At 40.2% G+C, this 20,929-nt stretch overlaps 1 protein-coding gene and 1 long non-coding RNA gene across 2 annotated transcripts in view; both read left to right on the top strand.

Moving 5' to 3' along the window:
• The window catches only part of LOC132496107 (uncharacterized), a 72,824-nt gene extending 62,140 nt beyond the window's left edge, over positions 1–10,684 (top strand). The window contains exons 3-4 of the long non-coding RNA XR_009533374.1: positions 5,228–5,297; positions 10,215–10,684. This is a non-coding gene — a long non-coding RNA (uncharacterized LOC132496107). The remainder of the gene's footprint in view (positions 1–5,227; positions 5,298–10,214) is intronic.
• Positions 10,685–11,521: 837 nt separating this feature from the next.
• On the top strand, positions 11,522–20,140 carry GGCT (gamma-glutamylcyclotransferase). The gene is made up of 4 exons (XM_060108306.1): positions 11,522–11,793; positions 15,977–16,122; positions 17,064–17,199; positions 18,213–20,140. Exons 1-4 carry the CDS (start codon positions 11,587–11,589, stop codon positions 18,354–18,356), a joined length of 633 nt encoding a protein of 210 aa, XP_059964289.1. The 5' UTR covers positions 11,522–11,586; the 3' UTR covers positions 18,357–20,140.
• The last annotated feature ends 789 nt before the right edge of the window (positions 20,141–20,929 follow it).

Below are 20,929 nucleotides of genomic sequence, written 5' to 3'. Positions count from 1 at the left end.
GGGCAGCATATTAGTAATGACTGACTTTCCCTTCCCACAGCATCCACTGACTACCTACTAGGGGCAAGGGTTCTGGCACCGTACCTTTCAAAATAGTAAGGGCCTTGCATTCCTTGAGTGCAGTGCATATGGGAATGGGAGTGACCTGTTAGGGAGACATGTCAAATCCTTTAACCTCTTCACCCCCACTTCAAATCAAAGGAATTTGATGTCCAAGTTACCTACCAATATTCTGCTGTTACCTCTCACAACCACTAATTAGAAACCCTTGGAAATAAACTTTTTATTTTCTATATGTTCTATTGAGGTGAAATTCACATAACATAAAATTAACCATTCAAGGGGCTTCCCTGGTGGCGCAGTGGTTGAGAGTCCGCCTGCCGATGCCGGGGACACGGGTTCGTGCCCTGGTCCAGGAAGATCCCACATGCTGCGGAGCGGCTGGGCCCGTGAGCCATGGCCGCTGAGCCTGCCCGTCCGGAGCCTGTGCTCCGCAACGGGAGAGGCCACAAGAGTGAGAGGCCCGTGTACTGCAAAAAAAAAATAATAATAATAATAATTAACCATTCGAAATGAACATTTCAGTGGCATGTAATATCCAGTGCATTCACAATGTTGTGCCGCCACCTCTTTCTAGTTACAAGACAGTTCCAAAACAAAACCTCATACCCATTAAGTTACTCCCCATTCCCCTCTCCCCACAGCCCTGGTAACCACCAATCACCTTTCTGTTTCTATGGACTTACCTATTTCATATAAATGGAATCATACAATACGTGACCTTTTGTATCTGGCTTCTTTCAATTACCATAATATTTTTTAAGATTTACCCACATTGTAGCATGTGGATGTAGCGTCTACATCATTCCTTTTTTTAAATACATCTTTATTGTAGTATAATTGCTTCACAATACTGTGTTAGTTCCTATTGCACAAAACAGCGAATCAGCCATATGCATACATATATCCCCATGTCCCTTTCCTCTTGAGCCTCCCTCCCACCCTCCCTACCCCACCCCTCTAGGTGGTTGCAAAGCACTGAGATGATCTCCCTGTGCTATGCTGTTGCTTCCCACTAGCTATCTATTTTACATTTGGTAGTGCCTGAATGATTTCCTACTGTATGGATACATCACCATGTGTTTATCCATTTGTCCCTTGATGGACTTTGGGTTGTTTCCACCTTTTGACTATTGTGAATAGTACTGCTATGAACGTTCATGTATTTGAATATCTGTTTTCAATTCATTTGGGTATGTACCCTGGAGTGGAATTGTTGGGTCATGGAAATAAAATTTTGCTACTGCAATTTTGTGGCACCATAAGGCAAATCAAACAGTTCATATGATTTAGCTAGCTTGAGACATAGTTTTTATGCATTGGGAAAACATGCATATAAAATGCACTACCCACAGGAAGCTTAGAGAATGACTTACTGAAGCAAGTTTCTTCTCTATACACAAAACATACCTATTTCTCCCATGAATACTGTTCATTTCCAGTGAGCCATTTGAGTTTGTGTTACTCAGCTGTATAGAGTGTCTGTTGTCTTCTCAGCCAATAAGCGTTTAACAAAGACAATAAGTAGAGATGCCTTTTGGTAGCTCTATTATTGGAATGTGTGGTACCCATGTGAAAGCAGAAATAATAAAGAAGAAAAAAGGTTGACACCAGCACTAGATCAGCTCTTCTGGAAAGATTTTGAAATATCCAGAGTTGTATTATAGTCAGGTAAACCAGCTTCACTTGCATATATGTCTCTGAGAAGAGTTAATTATCAATTAAATATTGTTGAATAGACTGAAAACGTGAAATCCAAGAACATTAATGGAGCAGAGAACCCAAGCATAGTTCTCACTTTCCAAAAATGTTTCCAAATGCTTAACCTAGGCCTCAGTCCAAAGTCAGTCTTCTTATGGGGACATTAAGAAAAACTGGGCTCTCATCTAATTACTGTGCATGGTATTAGGAGTTTTCTGAGTTTAAATTTCTTTCTAGGAAGAAAAGAATGAGGTCTATCACCAAGGGAAATACTGGGATTTTCATTTAAGTAAATCTACATTCTAAAATGTTATTACTGGGCTTCCCTGGTGGCACAGTGGTTGAGAGTCCACCTGCCGATGCAGGGGACACGGGTTCGTGCCCCGGTCCGGGAAGATCCCACATGCCGGGGAGCGGCTGGGCCTGTGAGCCATGGCCGCTGAGCCTGCGCGTCCGGAGCCTGTGCTCCGTAACGGGAGAAGCCACAACAGTGAGAGGCCCACGTACCAGAAAAAAAATTTTAAAAAAATAAATAAAATGTTATTACTTAGATTACTCCTGTTATTAACAGTAAAAACATGCAGCAAATTTTTTTTTACATTTTAATTTCAGCTGAATTTAAAGTGTTAGAAATAACATGGACATATAAGCTGAGAAAATGAATATATTATGATGCAGTTTGTCAGACTTTAACATTAACAGTAGTAAATCTTGAGAATGGTTCCTCTGGATCTAATATACCTGTGGTAAATTACATGGAGATAGCTGAATTGCTGTTATATTTCCAGGACCTTCTGTAACTGATTTAAGGTTGGCAGTAGGATCTAACAGATCATTATCCTAGAACATATGTGAGACCTTCTTCAATGCCAGATTAGGGAAATATTCTTGTTCTTGTATCCACTGACATCTCAAAGAGCAAAGAGGGAACATCCAGATAGGCATCGTAAGATTCTACAGCTTTGGGACCTGCAGAATGAGATCATATCCTTCCATAGAGCAAGGTTGAGTTGATCTGGCCTAATTATCTGATTGATGTGTTGAGAGGTAGGCCAACTTGGAAATCTATTTGCTGCATCAATTTTCTCTTTAGGCAATTTATTTAGTCATTACCCTCTTTTTATCCTTGTGACATGAGATCTCTAGATATTGACCTAAAATTACATAAGATGTGAATTTAATAATATTAATAATATATGTATTTTTAAATAATAAAAGAAATATAAGAATACATGCTTAAACATGCAAAAAAAAGTAAAAGAATACAGAATGAAAAGATGAAAGCTTTTTGTTCAACTTGCTCCCCTCCCAATGCCATTTCCCTTCCCACAGGTAAGCACCGTTAACAGTTTGGTGGATGCCTTTCCAAAGTGTATTGTTATAGATATAAATAGACATAGAGATAGATATCAAAAGAGACCATTTACCCAAGCACTAAATAATAAACTTTTTTGGAACTAATTTTCAGGGTTAATCTCAAATCAAGAATACAGATTAGGGCCTCCCTGGTGGCGCAGTGGTTGAGAGTCCGCCTGCCGATGCAGGGGATACGGGTTCGTGCCCCGGTCTGGGAGGATCCCATATGCCGCGGAGCGGCTGGGCCCGTGAGCCATGGCCACTGGGCCTGCGCGTCCGGAGCCTGTGCTCCGCAACGGGAGAGGCCACAACAGTGAGAGGCCCGCATACCGCAAAAAGAAAAAAAAAAAAAAAAAAAGAATACAGATTAACTACCAAGTCTATCAATCAAATCTATCAAATTACTGAGAAATTACTGCCTTCTGGAGTTTTACTATTCTTTTTTTCCCAAAAAAAAAGCATTTTGGGGACTTCCCTGGCAGTCCAGCAGTTAGGACTCTGAGCTTCCACTGCAAGGAGTGAGAGTTCGATCCCTGGTCAGGGAACTAAGATCCCACATGCTGCTAGGTGCAGCCAAAAAGTAAAAAACAAACAAGCAAAAAAAGCCCCCCCAAAACATATTGGGTTTAATGTATTCTGACATGTTTCCCTGTCATATGCCAGACCATAAGCTGGGAGAAGACATAAATACTGCTATGGCTAATAAAATTTACACAGGATCCCATATGTTAGAGCATTAGTATAAATTTTTAAATAACTCAGAGCTGAAGTGCCTCTCAGTAAATCAAGGAAAGCTGGAAAAAATCAAAGAGAAAAAAAGATTTGGGAGCCTGTGCAAAGGGTAGGGGAGATTTTGACTCTGGTTCAATTAGTCAGCAAGTATTTACTATTCATCTCTGCTGTAGTAAGCATTGTAGGTATACAGAAATACGAAGTGTGGTCCCCACCTCCAGTGGGTTTACTATCACCTGAGAAATGAGACCAGCCAGACAGAATGGAATCAGATAATAAAGGCTTGCACAAGGGCTTGAACTTGATAAAGTGATAAATAGCAGGCAGCCTCTGAAGGTTTCTACTCAAAGGAGTGATACAATAAAAAATCCAAAAAAAAAAAAAATTAAAAGACTATGTCTTTACCCCCTTGCATCCCTTCATTTCCCCTCCATAATTACTGCCCCAGTTCAGGCTTTCACGACCTTGCCTACTGCAGTGAACTTACATCCAGCACTCAGCCATCTCCCCATCCTACCCCCTCCCAGGTCATCCTACATACAGCCACAAGAAGGAGTTTCCAAAGGTGCAGGAGAGGGCTCAAAAGTAAAAAAAGTCTCCCCTTTGACCACCAAATAGTATGAACTTCTGAGTGAAAATTCAAGGCCCTCCCATCAACTATGCTAATCTCCTTCCAGACTTGTCTCCCATTTCCTGGTATAAATCCATTGCTCTATTGAAATTGAACTACTCACCACTCCCCAAACCCATGTCTGTGCTGTCTTCATGTGATTCACACCCTTAACCCATCTCCACAGAAAAGAAGAGTCCAGGAAACTGTTGCAGGGGTCCAGATGTGTGATGATGACACCAGGGTGAGGATGGGGAGCATGGGAATGCAGAGGAAGGCAGAAACGAAGGGAATAGTAACAGATCTACTGACTGATTGGGTATAGGTTTAAAAGGAGAGCAGAGATCAGTCAGAGGTAACTCATTTTAGGTTTTAGGCAATGAATAGAATTCTTTCCAGTAACTGCTTATTCCACATCCTTGTAGTTGTTGGAGGTTCATACTTATTTCATACTGCCAGTGTAACCTGGGACCACATATAATTAATAGTAATTTCTTGAAGTTTCTTAGTTTTCCTGGGTCTCTTCCATGTATTCGTGTTATTAAACTTTTGTTTGATTTTCTCCTGTTTAAAAAAAATAATGATTTCTCTATACTTTAGGTCAGTAATATATATTTATTTAAAATAATACAGGCAGAGCAAAATACTTCAGCTCCCAAAGGAACTAGAAGTCTTCAAGATACACTCTAAAATATTGTTGTGGAATTAAATATGCTGCTTTTCCCATAAACTATATGCATTTAATAAGAATTTTAATTTCATTACCAGAGTGGTTTGGAGTACACGGTGGATGAGATTGCCTTGTGAAAACTGAAGTGAGAAACTCAACTGGATCTTGGTAAGGCTGGATCCAGGCACTGGAAAGAACTCAGGACTCAGATTTTTCTATCTCCCTTCTCCCCTTAGGCTGTGGTCTGCTCTCTTCTCTGTCACTCAGATCACCTTCCTCCTCTTCTCATTCCTTCTGTTGTAAACGTGGCTGAGACCAGCTCAGAGTGTTACAAGCTACAGTCTTGGCACCCACAGAGTAACCTAACCCTTTCAGACTCAAGTTCAAATTCTCAGGGAAGAAAACTACAATGAGCAGGAAGACCAGATCCCTGTGTTCCCAGATCAGTGCTTCCTTCTCTGGAAGGAAAATCTGCTCAAAAGACAAATGACAATTGCAAAGTTGTTTGGTGGGCATGGAATCACACCTCCAATCCCTCAGCAGTCCAGTCTTCTCTGCCATAAAAAAGCACCCGCATCAGTCCTTTCTACCTTCACTCTCACCACCCTAGTCCAAAGCCACCATCTTGTCAAAACTTCTGGAATAGCTTCTTTGTCTCTTAACTATCGTTTTTATCCCTTTGGAATTGATTCTCCACTCAGCATCCAGAATTATCCTATTAAAAAGTAAGTCACATCATATGCCTGCCTAAAACACCCCAATAGCGTTTGATTTCTTAGAATAAAATCCAGACTCCATATCATGGTCTTCAAGGTGTTACACGAGCTGGCCCTTGCCTACTTCTCCACCTCATCTCTTTCCACTCCTTCTCTTTTTCCTTCCACTCTAACCAGCTGACCGCCTTGATGTCCCTCAGACATGCTAAACTCACACCCGAAGCCTTCTCATTTGGCTTTTATTTTCCTCATGGAAGAAAATGCATTGATCAATGAACACAGGTATCTGGTTTATCTGCTACAGTTCTCATCTTATACCAAAAAATTGGCTTTCTGATGTGAACATCCATCTCTCATGAGTCTGGTTGTGTGAATCTTCTCCCAGAGCCAAGATTAAATTTCTCAGCCCATGGAGCTAAGAGATAGATTCATGTCACCCAGTCCCTCTCTGTCCCACTGAAGTTCTACTGCCCCAAATGGCCTTGCCTAAGCAGCCAGCTGCCCTTCCTCAGCAGACACACTGCCTTCTCACCATACACCTCTTCAAACTTGCCATGATGTGCAAATGTTTTGCCTCAAAGTGTTCTTTTAAGAATGATAGCGCTGATATTGATGGCAACAATGGTATTCAAAGTGGATGAGTGAGTTGGTCCACTGAGGTGTGAAAACGATTAAAATTCTGTTTTTATTTTTAATCCGAAATATTAGAATTTTTATTCATTTATTTATTTATTCTGTGGCCGTGCCTTGCAGCTTGCGGGATCTTCGTTCCCCTACCAGGGATTGAACCCAGGCCCTCAGCAGTGAAAGCGCAGAGTCCTAACCACTGGGCTGCCAGGGAATTCCCTAGAATTTTTTACTATGCTTTACCTTTACTATATTTAGTAAATCTATACTAATATAAGAATTTTCCTTTAACACTAGAACCCACAGTCCTTCAGATAGTCACCCTCTGTCTCTTAAGAGATATGAGGTACCCTGGGGGAGGGGTGGGAGTACCTTCCTGAGGAGCGATTGACAGTGACACTCGCCCTCCTTCATTCACTTTCTGTGCTCGTGATTTACTGTAATTTGCTTGGTTAAGTGGATTTCCAGAGAACTAACTAATTCTCACAAAGAAGATTTCTGCCAAGAACTGGACTGAAGCTCTTACTAAAATTGCAAGCACAAGAAAAGAAAAAAGAAAGGGACAGAGCTGACATATCTGACTTCTGGGACACACTCTTCATCACCTACCTAATGATATAAAAATAATGATGATCTAATAAGATTTGACAAGGTTAGCTAGAAAATGGAAATTTATAGGAGGACTATTTGAAATATGGATTTTTATCCACTATTATTCATACTTAACTTTGGCCCACTTGTATGTTTTGCATTGATATGACAGTTAAATAGTTATTTTTAAAATTTCTATTTTGTGGATATTATATCATATATATAGTTTTATATATATTATTATATAGAGAGAATATGTGCTCAAAAATTTTAATGTTACAACCAAAAACTTTAAGTCCACTGGATTAAAAGATGGCATTTAGAAGAAATCTGACCTCATTACCTTTATTATCAAGTAATTGAATGCTAGTACTGTTATTTCATAGTGTCTTTATAGATATGATAGAGATTGTATTTGAAAGCAAGCTATTAATAACCAGTTATATCTAGACCACGAGGGCTTTACAATATGAGAAATTTGGGAAGCAACACACAGTGATGACTCTAGAATCAGATTGCTTAATCTCTGCTTCAGTCATCGCTAACTACAGCCTGGGGCAAGTTAGTTGACCTACTGCACATCTGTTTCCTCAACTGTAAAATGAGGATATATTAGTAATTTCTGCATAGGGCCACTTTCAGGATTAAATGAACTAATATATGTAAGAGTTTAGACTGGCATTTAAAAGCACTCAGTGAATGTTAACTAATATTAACCAGGCTTTGGTTAAATTTGTTCTTTTTTTTCTAAGTGTGCTTTGCTTTCTTAAAAAAGTTTAAAAACTTTTCTTAATTTTAAAATTAAAAAAATATTTATTGAAGTATAGTTGATTTACAATGTTGTGTTAGTTTCAGGTGTTCAGCAAAGTGATTCAGTTATACATACATATATATCTATTCTTTTTCAGATTCTTTTCCCGTATAGGTTATTACAAAATATTGAGTATAGTTCTTTGTACTATACAGTGGCTCCTTGTTGGTTATCTATTTTGGTTAAATTTGAAAAGACAAAACCCCTTGTTACCTACTGACTCTTGTTGGCTCACAGGGGTCAGTACATGGCAACCAACATGGGGAAGCTAAATAAAATGCTTCACTGGGGTAAGAAAAGATTTTCCGTGTCTGAGGAAACATCAATGTTTAACTTCAGAAAATTTTCACAGAATAGTGTTGATAAAAATCAGTCACCATAAAATTAAGCAATTAGTGAGAAGTGTAGGAAGAGAAAAGAAGTAAAATACCTTAAAAATAATTAATTAAATAATAAATACATTTTAAATGTTGAAAGCAGTTTAAAACACAGAAGCATGTTTTAAATGGTAGTGCTCCGAAGCAGAGACCTTGGGAATTCATGGTGCAATAGAGGGCTATCTTGTCAAGGAAGGCAACTTTCTTACTGAAATGACCAAATACGTATGTCAAGTTCTGCCTTAATGTTTGGGGGGCAGGAGAAGGTATGAACCTTCCTATTTGCAGATTATATAACAACAAATTTATTATTGAATGCTCACTATGTCAAGTGCTTTACCTATATCACCATTTATCTGTTTTGAATTTTTAACATGAAAATATTCAAATATATAGAAAAGAATAATAAAACAAGCATCCATATATGCACTCAGTTTAACATTTAACACTTTCCATATTTTAATTTTTCTGAATTATTTTAAAGTATAGATAGCAAACATTTTACCCCAAATACACCAATATGTGTATCTAAAAAGAGAGATTCTTCTACATAAGCACAATGCCGTTATCATACCTAATAAAAAAACAACTGTCTAATATCATCTAATGTTTTAGTCTGTATTCAGATTCTCCAATTGCTCACGAAATATCTTTTATATCTGGTTTATTAAATCAGAACCGAGGACAAGCCATTGTATTTGGTTATGACGTTTCTTAGGTTTCTTTTAATCTAAAACAGCCCTCCCTCAGTACTGCTTTATTTCTCTTCTTTCTTTCTTTCTTTCTTTTTTTATGGCACTGAGTTAATTTAAGAAATTGAGCCATTTGTTCTGCAGGATGTTTCGCCATTTGTTCTGGAGTTTTCTGATTGTCTACTTCTATCCTTGTAGTTCCTGCTTGATTATCCTGAGGTTAAAGATTTTTGGAAACAATACTTCTCAAATGATGCTGGTGCTTCATACTGTATCACATCAGGAGACACATAATGTCAGGTTGATCCATTTTACTGATGATAAGATCATCTAGGTTAAGGTGGGAACGGGCCAGATTTCACCATTGTCATTATGGATTTCCCTGATGACTGGCACATAATCCCTGGCTCTATGTGAATATCCTGTTCCCTATCTCACTTTCACCAATTGGTCTCATTGATGATCCTGGCATGAATCAATTATTCCACTAGGGACTGCAAAATGGTGAATTTCTAATTCTATCCTTCAGTTTACATTATTTAGGTGGCATGTTTTTGTAAAGAGAACTGTTTCCTCATCAACTGGGGCCATTTGATTACCCTGAAATACAGCTGCAACTAGAAAAGCAGGGTAAATGGTAATTTTCTTAAATTACCACTTTTCAGAGTAAAAAGTTGGTGTAATAGTCACTGCCAGTAGTATGGCAAAGGAAGTTTTTTAAAACTGTTGTTTTTTAAGATTTGCTTTACACTTTAGTGGAAATGAATTTTATGTTTGACATTTTAAATAAATTGCGGTTATTAATTTTGATGCTCAAATTGTTCTAACTTTGGTCAGTGGGCATTCCTTCAAGCTAGCTTCTGTGTTCTTTTCAAAGGACCTCGTTTTTTAATACCTCCTGACTTTCTGTCACATGATGTTCTAAGTGCTCCTATTATTTCTCAGCTCTTGACCCGACTGACATCAGCTATTTCTCCAAGGAGCCCTGGTACCTTTTAGTGGAAAAGTGGTATTTAGAGATCAAAATCTGAGTGCCAAGGATAGTCATTGCTTCTAGGCCCTGAGTTCATATTAATATTTTCATTTCAAAGTTAACAATATAGAGTTTTTATGTCATTGTTATTAGACAATACTTCTATATCTTTACACTGGAGCTTTTGCACCTAATAACATTAACAAAGTTACTTTTAATACTTACACCAACCCTAGGAGATAGGTGATCATAGCTTATGTAATTGTGATCATAACATCTTATAATCTCTATTTTAAAGGAGGAACCAGATCATTGCAGCTCTACTTACAATAGCCAGGACATGGAAGCAACCTAAGTGTCCATCGACAGATGAATGGATAAAGAAGATGTGGCACATACATACAATGGACTATTACTCAGACATAACAAGAAACGAAATTGAGTTACTTGTAGTGAGCTGGATGGACCTAGAGACTGTCATACAGAGTGAAGTAAGTCAGAAAGAGAAAAACAAATACCGTATGATAACACATATATATGGAATCTAAAAAAAGAAAAAGAAAAAAATGGTCTGAAGGACCTAGGGGCAGGACCGGAATAAAGAGACAGACGTAGAGAATGGGCTTGAGGACACGGGGAGGGGGACGGGGAAGCTGGGACGAAGTGAGAGAGTGGCATGGACATATATACACTACCAAATGTAAAACAGATAGCAAGTGGGAAGCAGCCGCATGGCACAGGGAGATCAGCTGGGTGCTTTGTGACCAACTAGAGGGGTGGGATAGGGAGGGTGGGAGGGAGGGAGATGCAAGAGGGAGGAGATATGGGGATATATGTACACGTATAGCTGATTCACTTTGTTATACAGCAGCAACTAACACAACATTGTAAAGCAATTATACTCCAATAAAGATGTTTAAAAAGAAAAAAAAAAAAAAAAAAAAGGAGGAACCAGAGACGAGAAGTGCCAGAGGTTAGGCTTCCAAGTAAACAGCAAGCGTCGTGATTTGAACGCTGCACGCTACTTCCACCAGGGAAGGGAGCCCCTGACACTCAGAGGAGCTTTTCCAGGAAGCCAAGGGTTCTTAGAAAAGGTATCAGGGAGGTGATCAGGGCTAGGGGTGCGGGTACCAGCGTGTGGGGGTGAATAGACGTCCCGACTCCAAAAGCAGAGAGCGGGACAGGGGCGACCTGCTGGGTGATGGACCGTGGCGGGCATGGCTAGAGCTGCTGTTTCATCTTAAATGGACCAAAAATTCCCTAAAGAGCACACACAGCCAGTGAACCCCGCAGGAGCAAACAAAGGCAAGAAAATCTGGCCGGGACCGGCGAGCTACGACCCACAAATGGGGGACCTGACCCGCCCCCGCGTAGAAGGGAGCCAATCAGAGGGAGCCTTGAACACGGGGGCGGGACAACAGAGGAGCGGGTCCAATGTGGAATCAGCCCCGGGTCGCCTCAGGGCAGAGTATTGCAAAGTCCAGGCAGCGAGCGGAGAAGAGGCGGTGGGCTGGCCAATCAGAGGGAGCAACTCACAGCGTTGGGTACTGGCAGCCAGTCAGAAGAGTGCTCAGAAGTGACTCGCCCGGCCCCAGCTTCCCGCCTTTCCCCTAACCTCTAAGGCTGCGTGGCGCCGCGCTTCCTGGACTGGGGTCGTCGGCCACCGCGCTATGCTCCTCGTCCTCTCCTCACTCTCCTGCTACAGATCCCAGGTCCGTGCAGGCGTCCGGTGGGACATGGCGAACTCGGGCGGCGAGGACCTCCGGAGCCAGGAAGGGGAGAGTTTTCTCTACTTCGCCTATGGCAGCAACCTGCTGACGGAGCGGATCCACCTCCGAAACCCCTCGGCCGTGTTCTGCAGCGTGGCCCGCCTGCAGGTCAGTGCTCTCCTCCCGGCCCCTGCGATGGCCTCTGCCCCCCTCTGCAGACGAGGGAGCCAGGATTTCGAGAACTCGCTTTCTCTGCGCCGCTTGTTGGCAGCACTGGGCCGGGAATGCAGCTCTTTCTGCTCAAAGTACATCAGGGTTCCTTGCACGACCCCGGGCCGGTCGCTCTCGCCCTCAGCCCTGTGCTTGACCCCTGCTGAGCTGTGCTACTCTGGCACCTGTGCCTCCCAGGCTGCCCTGAGGTCTCTCTCCTGACGTTCTCACCAGCTGCGCGTTCTGCCCAGATCCCAGCGCCTCTCCCTTGGCCACTGATTTAGGGGCATCATCACAGAATCCGTTCGGTTGGTCCCTCTGAGAAGCCTTCTCTGACCCAAGTCAGGGAATCAGTGGCTTTCTGTTTTGTACCCCACTTTGCTCCAGGACTTGTCACCTGGTTTTGTAAAAATCCATTTACCTGCCATTTGCTCCCGATCTGAGAGGTCCTGAAAGCTGGAGCCGTGTCTTATTCACAGTAAGGGCTGTGCTCAGTTAAATCAAGTGGCTGGATGAACCTTCGCTTGCCTTGGTAAGAATCATTGCTCTTAGTACAGTCCATTTATTCATTTAGTGCGTATTCTTCCAGCACTTACCTGGAGATACAAAGATGATTGAGTAAAGCTGGCTGCTTTCAGGACCTCCCAGTCTATAGGAGAGACACTCAAACAAGTTATGTACAAAGCCTTTTGACATTGTTGAACCAAACAAACATGGTCTCTGCTATCGTTGTCAGGGTTCTTAGTTGCAAGCAACAGAAGTGGCTGATTCAAGCAGAAAAAGACTGTGTTGAAAGGCCGTTTGAAGAGCTCACAGAATGACCAGGAAGGTAGGACCACAAAGCTGACAAAACAAGCAGGCATAAAAGGGAAGCTCTAAAACAGCCAATATCACACCAACAGAACCAGCCCAGGAGGCCACTGTTGCATCGCTGCTAAGCTTGGTAAACATGGACGTTGCATTGTGCACCACCTGCTCTGGACCCTGCCTGCTACTGTCACTACATCTCCAAGTTCCTGAAACCCAAATATGGTTGCCACCACCAAGGTGGACTTTTTGCTGCCCTGGGTCACTAGTTTCTAATTCAAAGCCCTAGGTGGGTGTCCTGATTGGCTAAGTCTTGGCCACGTGCCCATGCCCTGACTTCAAGAAAAGCTGGGAGAACCAACTTCTGGCATTTGAAACTTCAAAAATGGGAGTCAGGCTCTGAACACTGTCTACCCCCAAACTCATAAGGCAGGGAATTCCCCAAACGTGGTACAGAAGTTCAGATGGTTTATAACTGGAATGCAGCAAAGAGCTATCAAGCAAATGATTATTCCGTCACAGGTATGGTCAGTCTTAAAAGGAGACATATTATACCTTACTCTCTGTTTTGTTCTGAACTTAAAACTGCTCTAAAAAAAAGTGAAATCTTTTTTTTTTAAAAGGAGACATTCAAGGTGCTATGGAAATGTATGACTTGGGGACCTGACCTAACCGGGATGCTCAGTAAAGCCATTCCTGAAAATGTGACTTTTAAACTGAGACCTGAATGACTGGGGAGGGGGATAGCAAACAGATAGAATGAACAGCAGGGACAAAAGACCTCGGGAAAGAAAAAGGCTGGGCCTTCCAGCTAGTGTGGCTGGAATCTAGTGTGTGAGGAGGTTGTAGCATGAAGACTAGAGAAGTCGGGAAGGGCCACATTTTACAGGACCACAGAGGCCAGAGAAGGCTTGGGTCTTTATCTTGAGACCAATGAGAAGACCTCTGCCAAATTTAAGCAAATGAAACATCAGATTTACATCTTTGAAAGCTGGTTCTGGTTGCTATGGAAAATGGATTGGAAGGGTGGGTGCAGCAGTGGATGTAGGGAGCCCAGTTAGGAAGCCTTTGCAGGAGTCCATGCTAAAGATAATGGTACCCCGCAGTGGTAGCAGTGGAGGGTAGATGGGTTTGGGAGATATTTAGGAGTGAGTACTGTTAGGCCTTGTTGATTGATTGTGAAAGGAAGAGGAGATAATGGGGATGACTAAGGTTTTTGACGCAACAGAGCAGATGACGGTGATGTTTGTGAAAAGAAGAGGAGAATTAGTTTGGGAGGGAAAATCAAGCTCAATTTGGACATGTATTTGGCCCTTAAACAATGCCAGGGTTAGTGGTGCCGACCCTTCACCCAGCGGAAAATCAGAACTGCCATCTCTACCTCGAAAACAAAGGAATTGATACATGACTCACCCAAGGGCAGGGAGCTGAAAAAGTTTGGATAGAATCAGGACTCAGACCCTAGTTCTTTTGATGCCACATATTCTCTATTTTAATCTCTACTCGAACTTTTCCCCATACTTAGTTAATTTGATGATATGTAAAAGGAAAATATAGATGCTATATTTATTGAAAAAAATTCACGTATACGTGGACCTGTGTAGTTCAAACCCGTGTTATTCAAGGGTCAGCTGTACTGAGTTTGAGATGCTTGTTGTAAATTCAAGTGAGCAGAAAAATATCAGTGAACGTTCATTAAATACTCACTATATTCTAAGCACTTTTGAAGCTCAGAAGAGAGATCTGAGCTGGATTAGAAGACGATTGGAATATTGGATGGTATTTGAAGCCATTGGAGGGGATGAGATTGTCTTGAGCAAATCGCTGAACGGAGAAAAGGGCCTAAACTGAGCCCTCAGAAACTCCAACATTTAAAGACCAGGTAGTGAAGAAGGAGTTGGCAAAGGGAATTGAGGAGATCAAGGAACAGCCTAAAAGAAAGGAGACAGATCAAGACCCGATGGTTACCGATGTCAGAAGCAGCTGAGAAGTAGAGCAAGACAAGGAATGAAAATTGTCTATTGGATTTAACAATAGACAACCAGTTCCTAGTGTGGTTGTAACTTTCATCAGATCTCCTGATGTCCTGTCAGGGATACCTGGTCCTAGAACATCCAGTATACCAATTGAAGGTACTGGTCACTCAAACCAACCTTCTTTGTGAAATTCTGACAGGTTTTTAAGAAAATAAAGGTGATAGAGATAAAATATAAACCTTAGATTTATTATCTAGTCTAAACTTTTTTTTTTTATCATTAAGGAAGCTAAGCTCTGGGAAGATGGAAAGAAATCTTCTTAGACCAAACAGCCAAGTAAGGAGTTTTAACCTTCCTGGCTGTGTCCTTCGATTACTCATCTCTGTGAGGGAGGAAACTAAACTAGAAACCTTGACTCCATTACTTACTAGTTGTGAGACCTTAGGCAAGTTGCTTAATCTTTTTAAGCCACTGTTTTTCTTTCTGCTAAATGGGTATAAAAAGTTGTTGACAGGATTAAAAAAAAGTCCATATAAAGCTCATAGCACAGTGTATAGAACCCAGTAATTTTCCAGTAAGTGTTAGCTGCTCTTAGGATTATTATAAATATGTTAATACAATTCAGGAATATTAAATTTATAAGTGTACAGATCACCCTCAAAATGCCAGCTCCCTTAGGACAAAAAAAATATGCTAATAGGATACACTTACATACATAAAAGTGGAAAGAATGTTATAACCCTTATGTAGCCATCACCCAGCTTCAACAGTTATGTACACTATGATTGTCTCTAAGTTAAAATCTATGTGTATGTAAGTGGGCTGGGAAGTAGTTTTCAAAAATAAAGATAGCTGTGTTAAGGCATCAGGATTATGGGATTTATTTTCCCTTTTAAGTCTCTTGTTTATGGTAAGATATGTGTACATACTCAGTATACAGTTCTTTTTTTTTTTTTTTTTTTTTTTTTTGCGCTGCGGGCCTCTCACTGTTGTGGCCTCTCCCGCTGCGGAGCACAGGCTCCGGACGCTCAGGCTCAGCGGCCATGGCTCACGGGCCCAGCCGCTCCGCGTCATGTGGGATCCTCCCAGACCGGGGCACAAACCCGTGTGCCCTGCATCGGCAGGCGGACTCTCAACCACTGCGCCACCAGGGAAGCCCCTACAGTTCATTTTTAAAGAAAAATATGAAAAATTAGAGTCCTTGAGATCTGGGTCCTTGGTTATTTATCTTTGTATTTTTTACAGAAGGAGCTCAAAGTTTGTTTTAGTTGCATGGAGTTCAAGGTAAATCTTTATTTTGAGGAAGGAAATTTTGGTTCACGTGGATACTGATCATATCACTTTGGTTTCCTTTGTAGGATTTTAAGCTTGACTTTGGCAATCCCCAAGGCAAAACTAGTGAAACTTGGCATGGAGGTACAGCCACCATTTTTGAAAGTCCTGGCGATGAAGTATGGGGAGTAGTATGGAAAATGAACAAAAGCAATTTAAGTTCTCTAGATAAGTAGGTGACTTCTAATTATAAGTTAAATAGTTACTAATTTAGAAAGTGGATCATATGCAAGGATGTGTATATATGTGTTGGTTTTTCAAAACGATATACCATGGACATATTCTTTATACTTTAGAGTTAACCTAAAAGGTATAATGTTCATTCCTAAAAAGAAAAGCCTAGAAGGGTCACACTCTCTGATTGAGATTTGGGGAGACATTTGTAATCTCTTCTATAATTGATGGAAGTCCTTATTTTCATTCTATTTGTTTTTTAATAAAAATGTCTTTGTAGTTTCATATTGTGAGAAGGCATGAAGATTTTTGTAATTGTTACATACTTTTATTGATTTCAAAAGCAGCTCAGTTTTTATTAGTTTTTAAAAAATAATTCTTTAAGGTGGCAGTTCAATCAGTAAAACCAGTAATAATCATTTGTAAAAACTTCAAAACATTAGAAATGCTTTGATGCTCTTTATAAATAGAACTCAAGAGTTGTGTGGCAGAGCATTTAATGCGAAGAAAGTGGCAGAAAAGAGTAGGATTTAGAAGAGCAGACAAGCATCTGACATGCTTAATACTTTACTTCACTTGCAGACAGGAATGAGGCATCCTCTCTACTTTTCTCTGGGTGGATATTCTCTTGCTGTCAGAACACATAGTCATTTTTGTAGCCTAGAGAGCAATGTTTCAGGGTTACAAAGCTTGAAATAACTACACTGAAGCATGTTTTTAGATAGGCTAAATATAGAGATCTATTAGAAGCATACCCAGTAATAGTAAGTCTCCAGCTTTCTAACTGAAATGCTAAACTTCCTTTTGATGTGGTGGTACTTCTATTCTATCCCAAAATATACAGGGAGCAAGTACATCCATAAGTAGTTAAAAATTTTAATCTGGTAAACTAACTTGGCTAAGTCAAGTATGATTAAAATTTGACTGTTCTGGTTTCAGGCAAGAAGGGGTTAAAAGTGGAATGTATGTCCCAATAGAAGTTAATGTTTCTACTCAAGAAGGAAAAGAAGTAACCTGTCGAAGTTATCAAATGACAAATTATGAGCGTGTTCCCCCATCACCCCAGTATAAAAAGGTATCCTTTTAACTAACTACTTACAAAGACTTTTGGTGATTCCTTGTTAATTTTCACTGAGCTAAACTAAAGAATATCTTGTTTTTAAAAGGCTTTGTGCGTTTTAAATTCTACATGTACAATTCATTTTAATCAAAATGTTTTTTAATACAAAAATGATATTTATTTACCAAATAACTAAATGTTCAGATATATTTATAATGATAGAATATGTCCCTAAAACTTATTATTTTATTATTCTATACCCATGCTTTTGTAATCATTTTTTTCTTCCTCCATAAAACTATTTCATGAACACCAGGATTCATTTTTGTAGGTAAAAAATAGATTTACTACTGCTGAAATGTTTTCCATTTCCAGATGGAGGGAAAAATAAGTCACACTGCTTTTCAAAATCAGGGATACCACTCACTCAAGCACCAGAAAAGAATTCAGGATAGAGAGTCCAACATCCCTTTTCAGAAACCCAAACTTAGGTACCTGTTGGCAGGCCTAATCAGGACATGATACCTGGAGAGGGTGACCCAGTTCCTGGGCCTAATCTGGAATTTTCTAGAAAGGAACCTAGAGGAATTAAGCCTGGTATGGATCTGGGAAGTACCACTGGACACACTTGCTATTTATTCCCTCATGTCTAATTCAGAGGTAGAGTAGACTCCAGGATTCAACTACAACTGCTACCTGTAAACTGGAAATTTTTTTGGAGAATGGTGTTTGTTTCTTAAAAAATCATGCAAATTCTGTACAATAAGTTTTTCTCTTAATATAAAAAACTTTTAAATCATATTACTGAGTACAATTGCTCTTCCATAAGGGTGGATCTTGTGGCTTTGAAAACTCCATGCTCATTGTGAGAGGAATGACTATCCCTCCATTTTGTTCTAGAATTGTTTATTCTAGAGTTATCTGAAAGCTAATATTTCATACTTTGATACTACAAATAAAGCTGTGGTATACTAAATTAAATTATGTTCCTAACTAAAGGGCTTTTTGTTTATTTTAACCATTTCTAGGTGATTTGCCTGGGTGCAAAAGAGAATGGTTTGCCACTGGACTATCAAAAGAAGTTAAACGCAATAGAACCAAATGACTACAAAGGAAAGGTCTCAGAAGAAATTGAAGACATTATCAAAAAGGGGGAAGCAAAAACTCATTAGAACCTAACAGAATACATCTACAGATATTTTCTCTATGTGCTAATACATTTTTTTTTTTTTTTTTTTTTTTGCTGTACGCGGGCCTCTCACTGCTGTGGCCTCTCCCGTTGCGGAGCACAGGCTCCGGACACACAGGCTCCGCGGCCATGGCTCGCGGGCCCAGCCGCTCCGCGGCATGTGGGATCTTCCGGGATCGGGGCACGAACCCGTGTCCCCTGCATCGGCAGGCGGACTCTCAACCACTGCGCCACCAGGGAAGCCCGCTAATACATTTTTAACATTTAGAGCAGGGATCTGGGATATCTCTCTGTTTAATATATTTTCAACAGTGTTCTGAAGGGGTATCTCACTTGGATGATTCCTTGTTTTCAGGCTATAAAAAGACCTGGGATAGGAGTTAGACAATTGAAAAGGGGGCCTTGCAGCATTGGAATGCATGACAAGTAGATGTGAGTATTCCTTCTGTGAACCCTTAAAGTTATTTTATTGAGTTGATCTGAAGTGTATTTTTGCTCTGTGATAAAGGGTAGATTTGCAACTTAAGGATGGTGCTGGTAAATCACTCTGCTCTGGGATTTTTTCTTAGCTTACTAAGAGCAAGAAAACTGCAGAGACATTTGATTATAACGACTTCAAAATTTAAAAGATGGCATACTGTTCCTTGAGGAATAAATGTATTTGTGGTTTAACCTATAGTCCCTACTAAAGTACTACATTTCATTTTGTTAGAGAGACTCATATCATCACACATACTGGGTCTGGTCTTGGTCTATAGCCAGTCTATACTAAAGGATAATTGCAAAGACTCTGGAACCAGACAGCCGAGGATTGACTGTCAGTTCCAGCACTTTCTAGCTGGGAAACTTTGGGTTATATGGCTGTGCCTCATCTTCCTTGCCTGCAGGCTGAGGACAGCCCAAATATCTATGTCTTAGGATTGTTTTGAGGAGTATATATATATATAAGCTTAGAACAGAGCCTGGCATACAATAAGTATTAGCAATCATTATTGTTCTTACTGAAGAATTAAGTTTGTACAGAGCTATCCTTGGAACAAGATTTTAAAGTAGAAGGGTCACGATTATGAGGGAAAAGTGTTTCCCAGAAGCTGAAATTTGATTCTTGGCTTACCAAGAAATGGTCACCTTCTTAAATTTACTTATTGAATAAGTGGAAGAAAGAAGAATCATGAATAAAACAACACTGGTTATCAAAAAATCTCTTATGTCTCTGTGGAATGCAGTGAGCTGGACCTTCAAAACAGTTTATTAGAATGAGAGAGAACAAGCCACAGGAGCATAAAACAAAGATTTGGTTTTTACTCTTGGGAAGAAGGACCAAAGGACTTTTCAGCTACAGCTGCAATTCTGTAGTGAGGCTGAGCCATAGACTACAGGTTTGACCATATTTCATAGCTGTTACACCTCACTGTTTTCAGGTATACCCTCCAGTATTCCAGTTTTCGATAGTTGTTAACTCCTCCCAAAAAGACCAAGTTTGTCTGTGACCCAGAACACAGTTATGGTAATATAGTAAGCAAGGCTCAGTTGTGCTGTAGGTACTAAAAATTGCATATTATTCTAAAATCTGTCTCTCCTACCTAAAATGACAGCTTTCATTAAGGAACTTAAAACATTAACAATAAAATCTTCATGTCTGGCCTTTTAACAAAAATCTGTTAATCATCCCTATTTTTCTGGTTGTTTTCAAGGTAGTACTAGCAAATGTCATATGTAAGGAATTTCCATTTCTACCAGTGATTTTGGCCCTCTAACCACAATACAACCAGCTCCTGGATATACTATAGCAAACATAGTTTTTGAAAAGCATTTCTGGGCTTGAGAGAAAATAAGGAAAATCTTGAAGTTGTACCAATCCCTCTCCCACAAAAAGAAAGAAGATAAAGTGAGCTGAAAGGCTAGACAGTAATGGTAAACAAATGGCCCAGATGTCCTTGCCAATAATAGCCCCAGAATTAGATGACTAACCCTTGAGCATTCCTGCTGCAGGACAGGAAAACTGAACCTGAGAATTCTGTATGAAACCAGGACCCTTGAAGAGAACTAAAACAGTCCCCAGTTAGTAAGCCTGGTGGCTCCCAGCAGAGATAGATGCAAATCCTCTCTGAAGAAAGCAATCCTAATTCAGGTTCTCAGGTTTTCCACTTAAAAATTTAAAAGATAATAATAAGGAAAATGATACACTATGAATGAGAACAGAAAAAACAAATTTACATCCCTAAGGTTTTAGGATATTGAAATGATCAAAAACAGAATGTAAGTATATTTGGAGACTTTGACTTCTGGGAAGATGGAATAGACATACTCTTCCCTATTCCTTTAGTTAAGTACAACTAAAATCCCTGAACATAATGTATAAAACAAGCAGAACAACTAGAGGCCTTAGGACCCAAGGCATGACATGGTGCTGAATTCCCTGGATTTTCTTTTGCCTCATGCATCTCAGACTTCTAGCTGAAGAAGCCAGCAACCTGAAAGCACCAATGAACATGAGCAGAGATGAAAAACAAACAAACAAAACAAGAAAAGCTGCTCTCTAGCCAAAGGACTGGG

This window comes from Mesoplodon densirostris, chromosome 9 (genome assembly GCF_025265405.1).
Source record: "Mesoplodon densirostris isolate mMesDen1 chromosome 9, mMesDen1 primary haplotype, whole genome shotgun sequence".
NCBI lineage: Eukaryota > Metazoa > Chordata > Mammalia > Artiodactyla > Ziphiidae > Mesoplodon > Mesoplodon densirostris.
This window is presented reverse-complemented; position numbering and strand designations above follow the sequence as displayed.